Genomic DNA, 15,330 nt, shown 5'->3' with positions numbered 1-15,330 from the left:
CTGGCATACTCATAATGAACGTTTTGAGTGTGGCAGTTGGTATAACATTCCACGCTTTCTTCAATGCAACTTTTCAGTCTTTTACTGAAGTTTATTGTTTGCCATAAGTCAATCTTACGGTTTTATATTATTTAGTTAAGGAATGTTTTCTTTTCAATTCCTTTTTTAAGTCGTCTTGATGATTTTATAACTCTGAACAGTACGAGGATGAACTTGGTTAGTTCACAATTTTCAATCGTGATGTCGTCACATTGTCGCTTTCAACTCAGTTGCGTAGCTAGAGGGGGGCGGCGGGGGCGGCCCGCACCGGGTGTCATCCGTTTAGGGTGACACCCGACCAGTGAAAAAAAAATAAAAACTTAAACAAACCATCACAATGTTTTTCAAGGATAAATTACTTAGACTTGAAGCCATTTTAACCAAGTTATCTATATTAAATAATTTAATTTATTAATTGTGATAATTTATAGATGCACGTAAGCTACGAAATAAATAATTACTCCAGATTAAAATGTTCAGAATGGGCAGTTATGGAATCACTACAGTTTTGCGAATTTTTATAGGTGGCAGTACTGATGTATGGTTATGATTTATTTTGTAAATCTAAACTTATACGTCGCGACATCGCATTTTCAATATAGCATTCGAGTTGCTCAAGTGCGAAGATAATACGATTCAATAGTGTTTTATAAAAGAGTTAGAAAGGGTGACACCACGGTGTGACTTGGGGTGACACTACGATATCTGCACCGGGTGCCACCCATACTAGCTACGCCGCCGTTTCAACTCTCAAAATTGTCCTCTTATATCTTCCATTCAAGTTTCAAAAACAATGGTGGAAGAAAGACTTTCTAAGTTTTATTTGTCACCTTTTTCAGTATAATTCTACACAACAGTGTGAAATCCTATTTGGGCAGCTATAGCGGGATAATTTTATACTAATGGATAAAAAATATTAATTTGTTCTTGTTCTATCTCTGTGAGTTATACACCTTTCCCAATGTTTGTCAATTGACTTTTGTACACAAATACATGCGAATTCTTTTATACAGGCACACATTCTTAATTATTTACATTTACAAGAAAATTTGAAGTCATTTTTTCAGTTGTATTTAAAATTAGCTGGTTTTCTTTTTTTAGGTAGACATTTTCCAAAACTATTTCTTTCATTATTGTATAAAACTACTATTTTACTTTCTTGAGACATATGAACATGATTGAACCAATAATTCTAATAAAGTTAATTATTTAGATAAACTTGTTGTTTGTCTTTAAAGATTTGTTTATCACTATAAGTTCAATAGTACTCAATGGTAGCTTCTGTTTAAGAAGCATTGATGCTATTAAATTTTTGGTAGTTAAAGGTCCAGGAGATGAGGAGATAAAGAGATGTCATGTGTCATATCTCGAGAGGAGTCGGACTTAATGAAGATGTTATTCGTTATTAACATTTATAATTTTTTACGAAACATAAAAGTTATTTTTTAAATAAAAATCTCATAATAGCCGGGAAAGTTACGCAACTCATTGCTAGCTTTATTTGAGTTATTAAATCAGATTGGAGAAACATATCCTATCATTTTTCGGAAAGAAAGGAAACAACTTCAATCTATCAATTGAGCTATCACTAATGATAGCAAAAGAGCCAACGATAAGATTCAAAATGTCAGACGAGTCAGCCTGTAAGTTAACCATATACAGAATAGTTGTATTCTATATAGCTATTCTGTAATTCTGTAATAAGAATTAATGAAGTATAAACAGTAAATAATATAAAGAGTGTATAGTAATAAACAGATCAAATCAGAAAGCAAAAATGCATTAATGATGAATTAAGGAGTTATAACTAAATTAAAAATAACAATAACGAGGCAATTATTTATTGTGACATCATCACAATGCCGGGCTGCAACTTTTAATCATATTTTAAAATCATTTAACTTAAAATATATGTTTTCCATCTCAAATTAGTAGTATCTTGCCCCGTACATCGCACTTTTCCGTTAGCAATAGATGGTCATTTATCTAACTACTTTCAAAGGAAAATTTTTGAATTAAAATAACGTGACTTTCCGGTTTACTTTGGAAGTTTGTATAATCGGGGACTTCTTCCACTATTCTTACCATATTTATTCTCGACTTTCATCTACCTAATCCGTTCTCGAGATCAAGGAAAGACAGGCAAAAGGATGGACGGACGGACCACAGTAGGAATTTATAGGTTTACAATTTTTTTTGAATTTCAGCCCAATAAATCACTCATTCGTAAATTGACAAATCAGATATTTACTGGTTTCTAGAATATACTAATTACACACGAACTTCTAACATAATGAAGTACTTAGATTTTCTTTGAAGCCTCTGATGATGAGCTTGTCAGTCCGAAAGTAGCCTACTTAGATTAGAAGTTGTGTATAATTAGATACTCTTAGAAAGCAGTAAAGATCTGATATGTCAAATTAAAAAATTTTATTTTTATATTTTTAGTACGAATCGTGAGTTTGGTTTGATTTTACGTAAGTTTTCTTATATCTGGTTTCAAATTGGGAATGGCAGGCAAAGTTCTCTTATTGAGACGTCCATTCTGTTTCTGGTTTTCATTAACGGAATGATTTTACTAAATCCATACTTAATCGAGTATATCTATGAAAAAGCATCAAAAAATATTTCAGCTACCCGTATTTCCTACAATTTAGGAAATCGTCGTTACATCACATAAAAATCTCTGCTACGTTAAATAAATTTTGCTAGTGCCATTGTGTCGCTCTGAATCTCCATTAAGCTTTTCTGGATTTCAACTCTAATATCACTTTTATGCATCAAATCCAAATTGGAAATACAATAAAGTCTCTAAAGTCCGCCACTCACCAGTCCGATACATTCAGTCATCCGGCCAACTCTCTGCAGGAAGGCGCACATGAAATTTTTGTGTATGACTTGTCTCTGTATACGATAGACCGAGACTGAAGTACTGTACGTATATCGGGTTACTATTAGTCGATATTGTTTATTGCTCGTACTGTCGGCAAAACAGTCACAATCGTGATTTAATACGATGAACTTATCTGCGAACCAAATGCAGTTTTTACTGCACACTACATGCATACATACGTACAAAATCCAGTAATCGGTACTACTGTAATCTGACACCCGTCACGGCGAGTGTCATATTTACAGTAGAGTCTCCGTAATTCAACATATATCGGACCAGCCCGCTACTCCAATACATGTCAAATTATAGCCTATTGTATTTATGGAAAATAAATACAATAAACTAATTTTGTCCTGACCTACAATGAAAGCGATTTTACTTAAGTTATTTGTTTGCAAGTGAAATATTGATTTTCCGCTTTATCTAGGTTCTGCTACTTTCTTCGTAATTAAAAGCCTCTTCCGTTTCCGCATTCGACAAGTTTTCCGATTTATAGTAAGATTTAACATAGAAAATCGTACCGCTCCGAAGAAATTTTTTCGTTTAAACGTATTTCCATTTTATTCGGGTTTCAGTTTTAGACAGGCTTTAATAATTAAGTTGTGCGAAAGTCATTATTAATGGTTTGAAAAATATTGTGAAGTGTGTGCCTGCCTGGTGGCAACATTTCTCGTTCTGTGTGACGTCATTATTATTGAGCCAAAACTTTTTTGGGCCAATTCAATCCTTTTTCTATATTTTACCATAGACAATATACAACACGACTTCACCAAAGTCCTCTACAGTTTCTTTCATTCATAAATACTGTACAACTAGGACTTGGCTAATATTGAAAAACTTTTTAGTGCTGTTGGAAGTAACTGCCAACGGCGCCGAGTGTTTTACATGTACTGTACGTGTTGTTAACGATTTCTTGCCGGTCATTTTAAAGAAGATTTATGTTTTATCTTCGTGTTGTCGGTCTCTGGTGAAATACAGAAAATGGATTGAATTGGCCGAAATTTATTTTGTATGTCATTACAGTGTTAATATGTAAATAATTTTGGAAAAAGATATAATTATATAAAGTCATTTTTATTTCTTATTATTTTTTTCAATTTTAAACTCCTACTGCGGGTTATATTCGAAGTAATACGGTAGCTAAAAATATAAAAAGTTATTTTTAATAAAATATCGTAACAAATGGCGTCATTAACTTTTGCCGGGAAAGTTAAGCAACTCGTTACTGGATATATATATATATATATATATTTTTTTTTTGTAGATAATTAACTTATTACATATGGTACAATGTACGCTGTATTTTACATTTTTCATTACTGGTAATCTGTCTAGTAGAAAAAGTCAATATTATAAACCTATTATTATGATAAAGAGATCGAATACATGGTTAAAAGTGTCACATATTTTTCCAACAATCTTTCCACAAACGTATGCGGAAATTTTTCTGAGAATCACCTCCGATTAAACTAATAACCTAAATTTTGTCTCCTGATAAAATAAAAGAGGAAGTGAATGTGTGGAAGTTGAGGATACCGGAGAAAATGGTAGTACTGTACATGTAAGAAAATTTGGTTACAAAACGCTTTTCCAGTCAGTTCGTGGTATTTATGTTTGAGTTTATATACGAGGCGTGTTTTTAAAGTAAGTACCGTTTTGAAATATAAAAAAACAAGCAAACATTTTTAACAAAATTTTTATTTATGTGAAAGCCCATATTTTACACTACTTTTCTACATAATTTCCATAAATATTGAGACACTTATCGTATCGTGGGACCAGCTTTTGTATTCCATTTTCAAAGAATGTTGCCGCCTGATGAGACGACCACTGCAGAACGGTCGTTTGACTTCGTCGTGATTGTTATGGCGCTGCCCTGCCAGATGCTTCTTCAAATGCAGAAACAAATGATAGTCACTCGGCGTTAGGTCGGGACTGTATGGAGGGTGGTCTAATTGTTCCCAGCCAAATGATGTGATTAGGTCTTGAGTTTGATTTGCCGTATGTGGACGAGCATTATCGTGGAGCAAAACGACACCCTTGTTCAGTAAGCCCCACCTTTCGTTTTGTACTGCACGGCGCAGTTTTTTTAAAGTCTCACAGTATGCAGCTGAATTGATCGTTTCACCATGAAGCAAAAAATCAACAAGCAACACTCTGTATCTGTCCCAAAACACCGTGCACATGATTTTCTGAGCAGAAATTGTTTGCTTGAACTTGACTTTCCTTGGAGATGATGAATGTCGCCATTCCATGGATTGTTGCTTCGATTCCGGTGTAACGTAGGCTACCCACGTTTCATCGCCTGTAACAATACGGCTTAAAAAATCATCTCCCTCGTCACTGTAGCGTTCAAGAAAAGTCAATGCACTGGCCAAACGTTTGGTTTTGTGCTCCTCCGTCAACATTTTCGGCACCCAACGGGAACACAACTTCCGATAATTTAATCGTCCGGTCACAATTTCATAGAGAACACTTCTTGAAACTGCAGGAAACTCTTTAGATAAAGATGAAATCGTGAATCGTCTGTTCTCTTTCACTCTACAGTCCACTTCTTCAATCAAATCGTCGATAATGACTGAAGGTTGCCCACTTCGTTCCTCATCGTGAATGTTTGTGCGGCCATTATAAAGGCCCTAACCCATTTTCGTACCATTCCATCACTCATAACGCTTTCACCATAAACTTCACTGATTTGGCAATGAATTTCAGCCGCTTTCGAGCCTTTAGCACTGAGAAAACGAATAACGGCACGCACTTCGCAGTCGGCGGGATTCTCAATGAGCGGCGGCATTTCAATAACACACAAACAACAGTAAATTTTTTAAATTTTCTGTTAATTTTTATAGTTTTTATGCAGAAAAATTCAGGAAAGAATGTATGAAAAGCGCTTATTGGATCGCAAGGAAATGTTAATTGTTTTGTAAGGAATGGATTTTAAATTGTTTCGGGTCAGTGTTTTATATTTAAAATTTTTGTTTTTAATTGCCAATATCCGCTATATGCATCGTTTGTAGCCTGAAGAAAGGATGTTTTTTTTTTTTTTAATCCCGAAGTGCATTGCTGACATAATAAGTGTGGTTAAAGTGTTTTGAACGAACTGTTCTTTGTTTCCTGTTAAAAACAGACTACATAAAACGAAACTTAGGTTAGGTTATCATTCTTAGCGGAGATGATTCTTTGAAAAATCTCCGCATACGTTTAATGAAAAAGTTTGCCATGGCGTTTTAGTTGCCCAAATTGTTGTGTGTATAAATCTTTCTACAAGTAGTATTTTTATTTCTTCTCCACGGCATTCCAAAATCAGCCTTTCCTAGCCATCAAGTCTGCTCATTAAAGGTTGGCGATGTGGCAATCTAAGGTTGGCAATATGGATGTCTGCAGAAAATTTTCCAGGAGAGCAAAGTTTGGAGATAAATACAATACTTACAACAATAAATTTTATTTAATTATTTAATTTTTTGGGTGTTTTTCACCAGTAGATTACAGAATACAATATTATATCAAAGTGCCTAATGGACAAGGGTGTAATGGACACATATCTCAATCACTTTTACCATTATAATGTGAGGAATTTTTTACTTGATCCCAGTGTGACCCGTGTTTGGCTTCTGGCATTTACATAAATATGCCTTTTTTTATTTTTTGCTGTTTCCGTCCTGTGGGCACTAAGAGGGACTCTTTTAGCAAGCCCACAATGGGGCGGCCAGGTAGTGAGGGACGTGGGCCGACACATCCGGTCGGATCTCCCACGAAAAATTCCTTGGGATTTTTCAACCTGTCAGGATCCGATCCCGGATTCCCCAGAGCAGTAAACTGCAAACTTGACCGCTAGGCCACTTGGCCGTCATAAATAAGTCTGCTCGTCTATCATGTAAGTTTGACACGTATACAAAAGTATAATTTAAATTTTATATTAATTTTATTTTAATTAAAATTTTAATTAAATCACACTATACATTGTCGAAAACACGATTTTAATTTTGGTCTATAAAATTTTTATTCGTCTAATTGTTTGGGGCCTGTCGTCGGTTGCTCAAAATGGCTGACGGCGGTCGTATTTGAATGTTAAGCGGGAATAAAAAGTGATATTCTCTCAGAAGCGTTTCTGTTAAAAGGTGCGAATATTAGAATGTTAATAATGAAGAAATAATAGACTACTTTGAAATTTCTTAAAGATTTTATTTTTTAACATTGACTATATCATCCATTTTTCATTCTTGCAAATTTAAAAATGATTATATCACAATGCTTATAATTGTTTTGATTATATAGTTAATTTTGAATTGAAAGCTTCATCTGAAATGGTGATAAGAAGTTATCAAATTTATAAAAACAACTCACATTGGCTTATGAAATAAGTTGACAAGACAAAAAATGAAGATGTAAATTTTTTATTCTTTATTTCAAAGCATATTGAACCAATAAGATATAAAGATTCAATTGACAGGGTTGTATTAATTAATTAATTTAAGACGAATTTTACATGTAATTTTGTGTACTGTTACATGATTAATATCAATAGTTATCTTAATTTAAAGAACTTAAACATAATGCATTTTGAAAATCAGTTCAAAAAAATTAAGTAGTAATTGGATATACAGGTATCTCTTGATTAACATGGTTAATTAATCTCTCGATACTACCACTTATATCAAAACTGTGTTAATCAAATACGGTATCTATTTTAAATAAATCATCGCCGTCATTATTAACCCCTGGCTCATATTCCATTGGTGTCTGAATGCCTTTTCCACTATTTTCTTTCATTTCTCTCTATCCATTGCCAATTTTCTCAATTCCTGTACATTCGCTCCATACCACTTCTTCACATCATCAATCCATTCTCTATATGGTTTGCCTCTTTTGTTAGATCCGTCCATAATACCATAGACTAAAAGTCTTAATTTTTCTGTTTTCATTCATTCTTGTGATGTATCCAAACAGTTGAAGTTCTCATATAATTTTTTCTAAGAGATTCTTTTTCCTATCCTATTATAAAGTTCTTCATTTGTGACTTTCTGCATCCATCCTATTTGTAAGATCTGTGTCTTTCAAATGCTAATATTTTTCTTTCCGTATCGTTTGTTATTACTTGTACAGGCATACAACATGCAAGAGATGCAGGTGTTCAATATTAATTTTGTCTGCAAACCAATTGCTTTATTTTTCCAGATTTTGTCCATTGCTTTCAAATTTGTTTTTGCCTTGGCTATTCTAATCACTATTTTTTTTTTGCATTCCAGATAGGTTAGTTTGCTTCTTAAATATGTAAAGCTCTCTACATTTGCAATTTCTTTCTCATCTAGGGTAGATGTACCAGTTCTGGCCAGAAAACAAATTTAACTTAAAAATATAATTACCACATATTCAAATCTGTCCAATAAAACAAACTTTTATTGTTAACTGTTCACACAGTTAACAATAAAAGTTTGTTTCATTTGTGATTATATTTTTAAGTTAAATTTGTTTTCTGTCCAGAACTGGTACTACGCTGGCTAAAACTGGTACATCTACCCTACTAGGATGTTTCTTGTTATGTTGTTATCACCAAATATCATTGTCTTAGTTTTTTGCTATTGATAGTCAATCCATGTCTTTTTCCTTCTTCATTAAGCAGATGTAATGTTCTCTCTAGTTGTTTTTCACTTCAATGATAACTATGTCATCTGCAAATCTCAGGTTATTGAATTTTACACTGTAAACTGATGTTCTCTGCATCTCTTGCATCATCTTATCCATAACTCTTTCTAAGAGACGTATGAAGATAGTTGGGGATATAGGATCTCCCTGTCTGTAACTGGTATGTTTATTTTTAAAATATACTTTTTAGCAGTCTTTACTCCAAGTATTACTCTTGATTTTTTAGTTTTATGTCACAATAAATAACAGTTTTGAATTGTCAACTACTAGAAAATAAGCTTAAACTTAATATATAAGAAAAAATATTTTTACCATATAATAAAATGCATACAATCTACAGCAACTGTCATGTGCTGTAGCAGATTGAAAATGGCCACTTTCTGTACAGTGTCTTTAGGTTTGAATTATACATGTGGCAACACAATCATGTTGATAGGATTGGATTCATTGGGACGATTCAACAAACTCATTCCTATCACACAACATTCTTAACATGTTTGTTTTGCTACACATAATTCAAGAGTTGAGGCTAAGGACTCAATATGGTAAACTTGAAATAGGTCTACTGTGATAAGTTGAACTAGGCTTAATGTTAATTAAAACTTCTGCCAAGTATATAAAGGGATGCCACAAGTAATTTTCCATGTTAATCAAATCCTGCATTAAGCAAGGGATATTTGGACCATGTTCAGTAATGTAGAACACCTAAGTTAGAATTCTGAGTGGCTTAGTGGGTGGAGCTAAGAATGTTCTGAGCATCATTGAACAATTATTCTGTTAGACAACTGGACAAAATGTTGGATGAAGTTAAAATTATGATTGCAACGATTGTCGCAAACGAACTGGTCGAAAAGGATGAAGTAATCGATATGATTATTCAAACGAAAGCTGCATCAGATCGTGATTAAATTAATGAAGCAATTATTAATTGTAATCAATGAAATGGACCACTATCTTTCATTAAAATGTATTCGGAATCTGTTATGCTGATGTATGATAATTTTACATTTTGAAGTCATTTTAGAATAAGTTGATTTAGAATAAGAGAACAACTTTGTGATTAATATAATAAAATATGTTTAGTCCAACACAAGTAGCCATCTTGCAAAACATATGAGACAAAAACAATGATGTCACTAGTAGAAATTAGCATAGATAAAAGAAGCTGACTGAACTAGCCACAATTCTAGCGGTGGGAGGAGTCAAGCAGTAGTTAGAAACTAATTCAACATCGCAGCATAAGTAGACTTAGCAAGAATTCTGCATTACTGAACATGGCCTTGTAATCAATTAGCTAGAATGCTCTGATGATAAAAAGTTGGCTATCCAGATAAAAAAGTATTTAACACACAAAAATTTATTCATTCATTCAGTACTAATTTTGAAAAATATTGCAACAGAAATATTTAATCTTATCATTATTTTCCCAGCAATAGTTGTATGTTCTTATGTATGTAATTATTTATATTTATCAATGTACAGAAATGAATATATTTATAAATATTTGTAGAAAATAATTTAAAAAATCCATTAATTCCTACTAAATATTTAAATTATCTAGAAATATAATAATTTATTTTAAAAATTTATATTTTTTTTAGTGTACTTTCTTGAAAATCATGAAATTTAGAGGGAAAATGACTGAGATTGTGTGCATACAGTACTTTACAAGTAAGTATTTAATTTTTATTTAATAATATAAATATTTACAATTCAGTTTTAGACCTAAAAATTGTTTTTTAAGAAAATTCAATTTCTTTAATTATCTAATCAGGTAAATTAATTTTGTTTGTCTCAGCTTCAGTTTAAATGATTTGAGCATTTACATTTAGAATAGATAACATGTAGCATTTGGTCCATAAAACTTCTATTATAATCTAAATCAAGACTTTGAGACTTATATTTTATTTGGAAAGCAAATTTATAAGATAATACAGTTTCTGTAGTTTAAGAAACTGTTTATTTGTATTAGTAACCTTATAAATTTGTATACCTGCAACAAGTTTCATAACTTTCTAAGCAAGAGTTAAAATTGTCTATACTGCCATCTGTTGAGATTTTAGTAAAAACATGTTTTATATTATTAATTATAATAAAATGGCAAAAAGCTTAGAGTAGAGATGAGTTTTAATAAAACTTATAAATGTTAATAAAGAATAAAATCTTCATTAAGTCCAACTCATTCAAGATATGGCACATGACTTCCTTCTATCCCCCTACTCCCTTGTTCTTTAACCATTAAAATTTAATAGTATCAATGCCCTAATACACAAATCTTCCAGCAAAATTTTAGAAATTTTTACTAGAAGGCAGGAGTAATTAATAGGAGAATACTTCAAAGTAGGTGAACAAAATCATCCCCATGCTCACTAACATCCATACATACAGAACAAAACCCAAGGTGTTTTTTTTATATTTTTTGATGTTTCAAAGGCATGAGTCCAAAAATATAAAAATTTTGAGGGGTGCATTTTTTGACCAAGTATCATATTGCAGGAGGATCCTATTTTGAAAATTATCAAATTTTTTTTTGTCATTTGTATTATTAAAGTACACATCTGGGAACATTTTGATCATATCTTGTTATAAGAATATTCTTCAATGTTATATATTTTTTTAAACAAGTTCAATTCCACAGTACTGTATAATGAAGTTTATTAACTATGCATCTTTATTTTTCAAGATGAGTTGGTCTTTTTTCTACTTCAATACCTGCAGTTTTTTCTTGTGAAACTGTATATAAATAATAATTTTAGTATTCTGTTATTAATTTTAATAATAACAGTTCAATTAATGTTAACTCACTTAAAATTAAAATTTAAAAATAGTTTTTAAAAGCAGACAAATTTATAAAACAAAAATTAATGAAATTGCTAAAAATATTAAAATAAATTTAAATTTGATTATCTTTTGTGCAAAACAACACTAAAACAATTTCTATAGTTATGTCACAAAAGAAAAGAGTTGCAATTAATTAAAAAATTGTAATTAAGAGTTCAAAAAATGCAGGCAAAATTTAATAAATAATTATTAAAAATAATGTAATAATGAAAACTAAATCTGTATATCTGTATTTTGTATATAGGCAAAGGTTATTATTCAAAAACCAAACTTAAAGAATAGTTGCTATAGGAGCAAAGAGCCTTTGCCAACTCCAAGTTTGAGTCAAAAGTTGAGTCTTTTAGTGCCTCTTATCCCTATGCAAAGGCTTTCCTCCCTCTTTTGTTAATGAACTCTTTCCATGAATTCTTTCTGAGTCGACAGAGGAAGTTAACGGGTGGTCTTTTTGAGAAACAAATTGTAGACCCCACAGGTGACTTGGTGTGATCTACTTACATACTGCTTCTTTGTAAAGTGTTTGTTTCAGTTTTGGTGGGGACAGAACATTTTGCTTTTAATATATACACAGATATAACTTTTCTGGTGTTATTCTATTTCTGATGTTAATATATTAGGTATTTTTAGTTATATTCTGAAGTCTGTATTATGTTTATAGAATTTGTACATCCCAGATGTAGACAGGATTTTCATTTTGATGTTTTTACTCTAATTTAGAATTAATTTTAACACTTGTTTCAAAGTTGATTTTGATGTAATGTGTGATCTAATTTGTGTTTCTCTGGATATTTGATCAAGCTGAATTATTTGGATAGAATCTTGTTAATTAACATCATTGATACTATGATCACTTAGTTGACCATGGTTAAGACCTGGTTGCCTGGATGTATGCCATACTTGTTTTTTTTTAAATTTCTCAATTAATTCTTTTTATCTCTATGTTTTTACTGTTGTTACTTTTTCATTTCTATATTGTCCATTTGGACCTTGTTATTAATAGGACTTATTATACTGGTGTAGTTTCTGATTAGCAAAGAGAGGAAATATTAGTGTTTTGACTTTTGACTAAGATTTTCTCAATTGATCTTTCATTCTGTTATATTTCTATTTTAAAATCTGTATCATTGTAATAATACAAAATTTTATTTTCAAAATAGCTAGATTCTGATATATGTTCTAGAATCTTTCCATCTACTTTAATCTCTGTCGTCAAATATCTTTTCTTGCATACAGAGTTTTTATTTTAATTTTGGATATATTCATTTCATAATTCTTCACTATATTGTTTAGATAATAATCTCCTTTTTGTATCTCATATCTGCTATATTGTTCGGTTTATCAATTAGTATTTAATCATCTACATATAGTATGACAATGTAGTTTTGATGATTAAAATTTTGCATTTTGCAGTGATTTCTAGTCTTTTAAAATTCTTTTAAATAGATATTTAATAAAAATGATCATAACCTTGTCTTGACATTATATCTCTATTAGTGGTAACAGATTCAATATTTGTCCAACTCTAAAATTGTTGTGTGCTTATATGTGTTTTTTTGTGAGGGGCCAGATTGTATAAACCCCTTAACAATGATTGCTCCAACAGACCCCCGATGAGAATCCATATCAGAAGCTAAATCAAACAAAAATGGACGTTCATCCTTCCTTCGCCAAAGTTCACTTCCTTTCTCAGTGGATTTTAAACCTGAGTCACAGAATCTTAATCATCGATAATCGCTATCGGCAATAACCATCCACATGACATTAGGTATAAATGGGAGATGTTGAGTAATTAACGAGGTTGTCTGATCAATTTTCTAAAGTGCCACCCTCGAGAGAAGCTCTGCCAACTCCTGCAGCGATCCTCTTAGAACGATATCCGACTGAAGATCTAACAGCCTGGACGAGGTATGACGACCAAATTTTTGTAAACTCTCTTTATCCCCCTCCTCGTATTAGGCTCGTGCCAAGCTATAGATATCGATATTAATCTTGTATTTGTCTAATTCTGTCCAAAATAAATCTTGTTTATTTGTTACAATGGTGTTATTTATTCGAGTATCGCTACTGCCTTATCGACAAACCCACGAAATTCTTCCACTCAACCAAACAAACTGTAATTAAACAATTCCAGACCAGAAACTGCCATCCTTGACTGTGGGCAGGTTTTACCAACTTGTTAACCGAAAAAGGAGGTACGATTCCGTCCGACCTCCTGGTAAACCCACATTTTTTTTTATTACATTCTATTAAGTCATGAAGAAACATTGTCTTCCTTAAGCATATTTTCTAAACAAGATTTCTACTAAGATTGTCAAAAGCTAGATTACTTGAAAAAGTTGATATGTTTAGTAAAACCATCATTCTTAAGAAATAGACATAATATCAATATATTTTTTATTTTTATTTTGTTTGTTATATATATTTTATATTTTAGGATGGAAATCTTGTTAACTAAATATATTCATACATTGAAGAATATAATTAAATATTTTGTGTCAAATGAGTTAATAAATAATGCTTAATTGTGCACTTTTATATTTGAATAGCTTCAAATGATCAAACCCAATTAAACTACTAAAATACATTTATATAATTGTATTATGAAACTTCCTAACTTAAATTAATACAAATAATATAACTTTTGGAAGATGTCTATAAACTACTATTTATTCTTACTTGTAGTAATTTCTTATGAAACTTACATAATGACATTTTTTCTTTAAAGATTTACAACTGTAAGCCTTACATATTCTTGCAACTTTAGCAAATAGAATTGTGTTCAACTAAACACTCTTATCAGACCAATATTTCCAAAGTGTGAGAATACAATTCTGTAAATGTCATGACATTCAATTGTGAAACACATATCTCAGTGCAATTTTATTACTTTCTCACAAAGCACACATGTAAAATAATGTGTCATAAACGATACTAACTAACTGAGATACTGTTTATAAATATTTTTCAGCTATCTGAAAAATATTTGTACCATATGGAAGTATGAAGTGGTATCTGTCTTCTAAAAAGAATAATAACAAAATACATTGTCAAACCTGTTTTTATGCGGGGGATAGGGACCGCATTAAAAAAAACGCATTAAAAAAAATCTCGCAAAACTTCACGAATGGCTGTAAATAATAGTTTTCGCGACACAATTAAAAAATATTTTTTTATGCGGTTAACAGGGACCGCATAAAAAAAGTCTCACATAGAAAATAACTCAAAACCGTACGAAATAGAATTTATTGACAACAGATGTCAGCACTTGACTGCATCGTCTGGTCTATCGTCTGTTTTACATATTTTTGTCCAGGTGGTGTTTTGTTGACTTAAAAAGTAAATTATTTCATTTTTCGCATATTCATGCAATAATATTACTATAATAAGTGCATTTATGCTATAATAAGTTTATTTAGCTATAATAAGTCAACGTAAGACATGACGAATCGCACGAGACTAGTCGCCAACTATACCGCACAAATTAAAAATTCGCATTAAAAAAATCGCACAAATAAAAATCGCACATAAAAAGAGCGCATAAAAACAGGTTTGACTGTATATTGGACAAAATTACTTTCTCAATAACTGGATTGAATTACTAAGCAGAATCAACAAAACTGTTAACATCCAGTAACAATATTTTAATGTAAAAATCAATTTTTACATTAAAAGTTGAAATTTGGTTATCGGACATTAAAAGTTTTGTTGATTGTGCTTAAAATATCTTGGGATAGTTAACTCTTAGTAAGTTTCATATATTGTAGGAACTTTTCTCAGTTTTAATTGTTTATAAAAACAAAACAAAATGTATTCATCTATTTACAAAAAAAATCTAGTGTAGAAATGTGTTTATTTTTTGCTTCCTTTTGACTTGATTTTAAAAGTTTATCTAAGCTATTGTTGCTTATCTGAGAGTT

At 31.3% G+C, this 15,330-nt stretch overlaps 2 protein-coding genes across 3 annotated transcripts in view; one reads left to right on the top strand and one right to left on the bottom strand.

Annotated features, from left to right (window-relative positions):
* Positions 1 to 4,665: 4,665 nt before the first annotated feature.
* On the bottom strand, positions 4,666 to 5,726 carry LOC136976186 (histone-lysine N-methyltransferase SETMAR-like). Its single transcript, XM_067271414.1, has 2 exons — positions 5,586 to 5,726; positions 4,666 to 5,532 (listed from the first exon to the last, which is right to left on the bottom strand). Exons 1-2 carry the CDS (start codon positions 5,724 to 5,726, stop codon positions 4,666 to 4,668), a joined length of 1,008 nt encoding a protein of 335 aa, XP_067127515.1.
* Positions 5,727 to 6,967: 1,241 nt separating this feature from the next.
* Hus1-like (Hus1-like checkpoint clamp component) overlaps positions 6,968 to 15,330 on the top strand; it is a 47,285-nt gene continuing 38,922 nt past the window's right edge. Inside the window, exons 1-2 of one of the 2 annotated variants that reach the window (XM_067271397.1) lie at positions 6,968 to 7,066; positions 10,177 to 10,246. In XM_067271397.1, the coding sequence (XP_067127498.1) occupies positions 10,195 to 10,246 (52 nt within the window). In that variant the 5' untranslated portion in view covers positions 6,968 to 7,066; positions 10,177 to 10,194. The remainder of the gene's footprint in view (positions 7,067 to 10,176; positions 10,247 to 15,330) is intronic. The other variant, XM_067271398.1, reaches the window with a different exon arrangement.

This window comes from Centruroides vittatus, unplaced genomic scaffold (assembly GCF_030686945.1).
Source record: "Centruroides vittatus isolate TY-2023 unplaced genomic scaffold, ASM3068694v2 contig_397, whole genome shotgun sequence".
NCBI lineage: Eukaryota > Metazoa > Arthropoda > Arachnida > Scorpiones > Buthidae > Centruroides > Centruroides vittatus.
This window is presented reverse-complemented; position numbering and strand designations above follow the sequence as displayed.

Excerpts from the sequence above, each read along its gene's own strand:
- LOC136976186 (XM_067271414.1), bottom strand. The coding sequence starts at position 5,726 with ATGCCGCCGCTCATTGAGAATCCCGCCGACTGCGAAGTGCGTGCCGTT. Across the intron at positions 5,533-5,585 it reads GCGTTATGAGTGATGGAATG|GAACGAAGTGGGCAACCTTC; the intron begins GTACGAAAATGG and ends ATTCACGATGAG.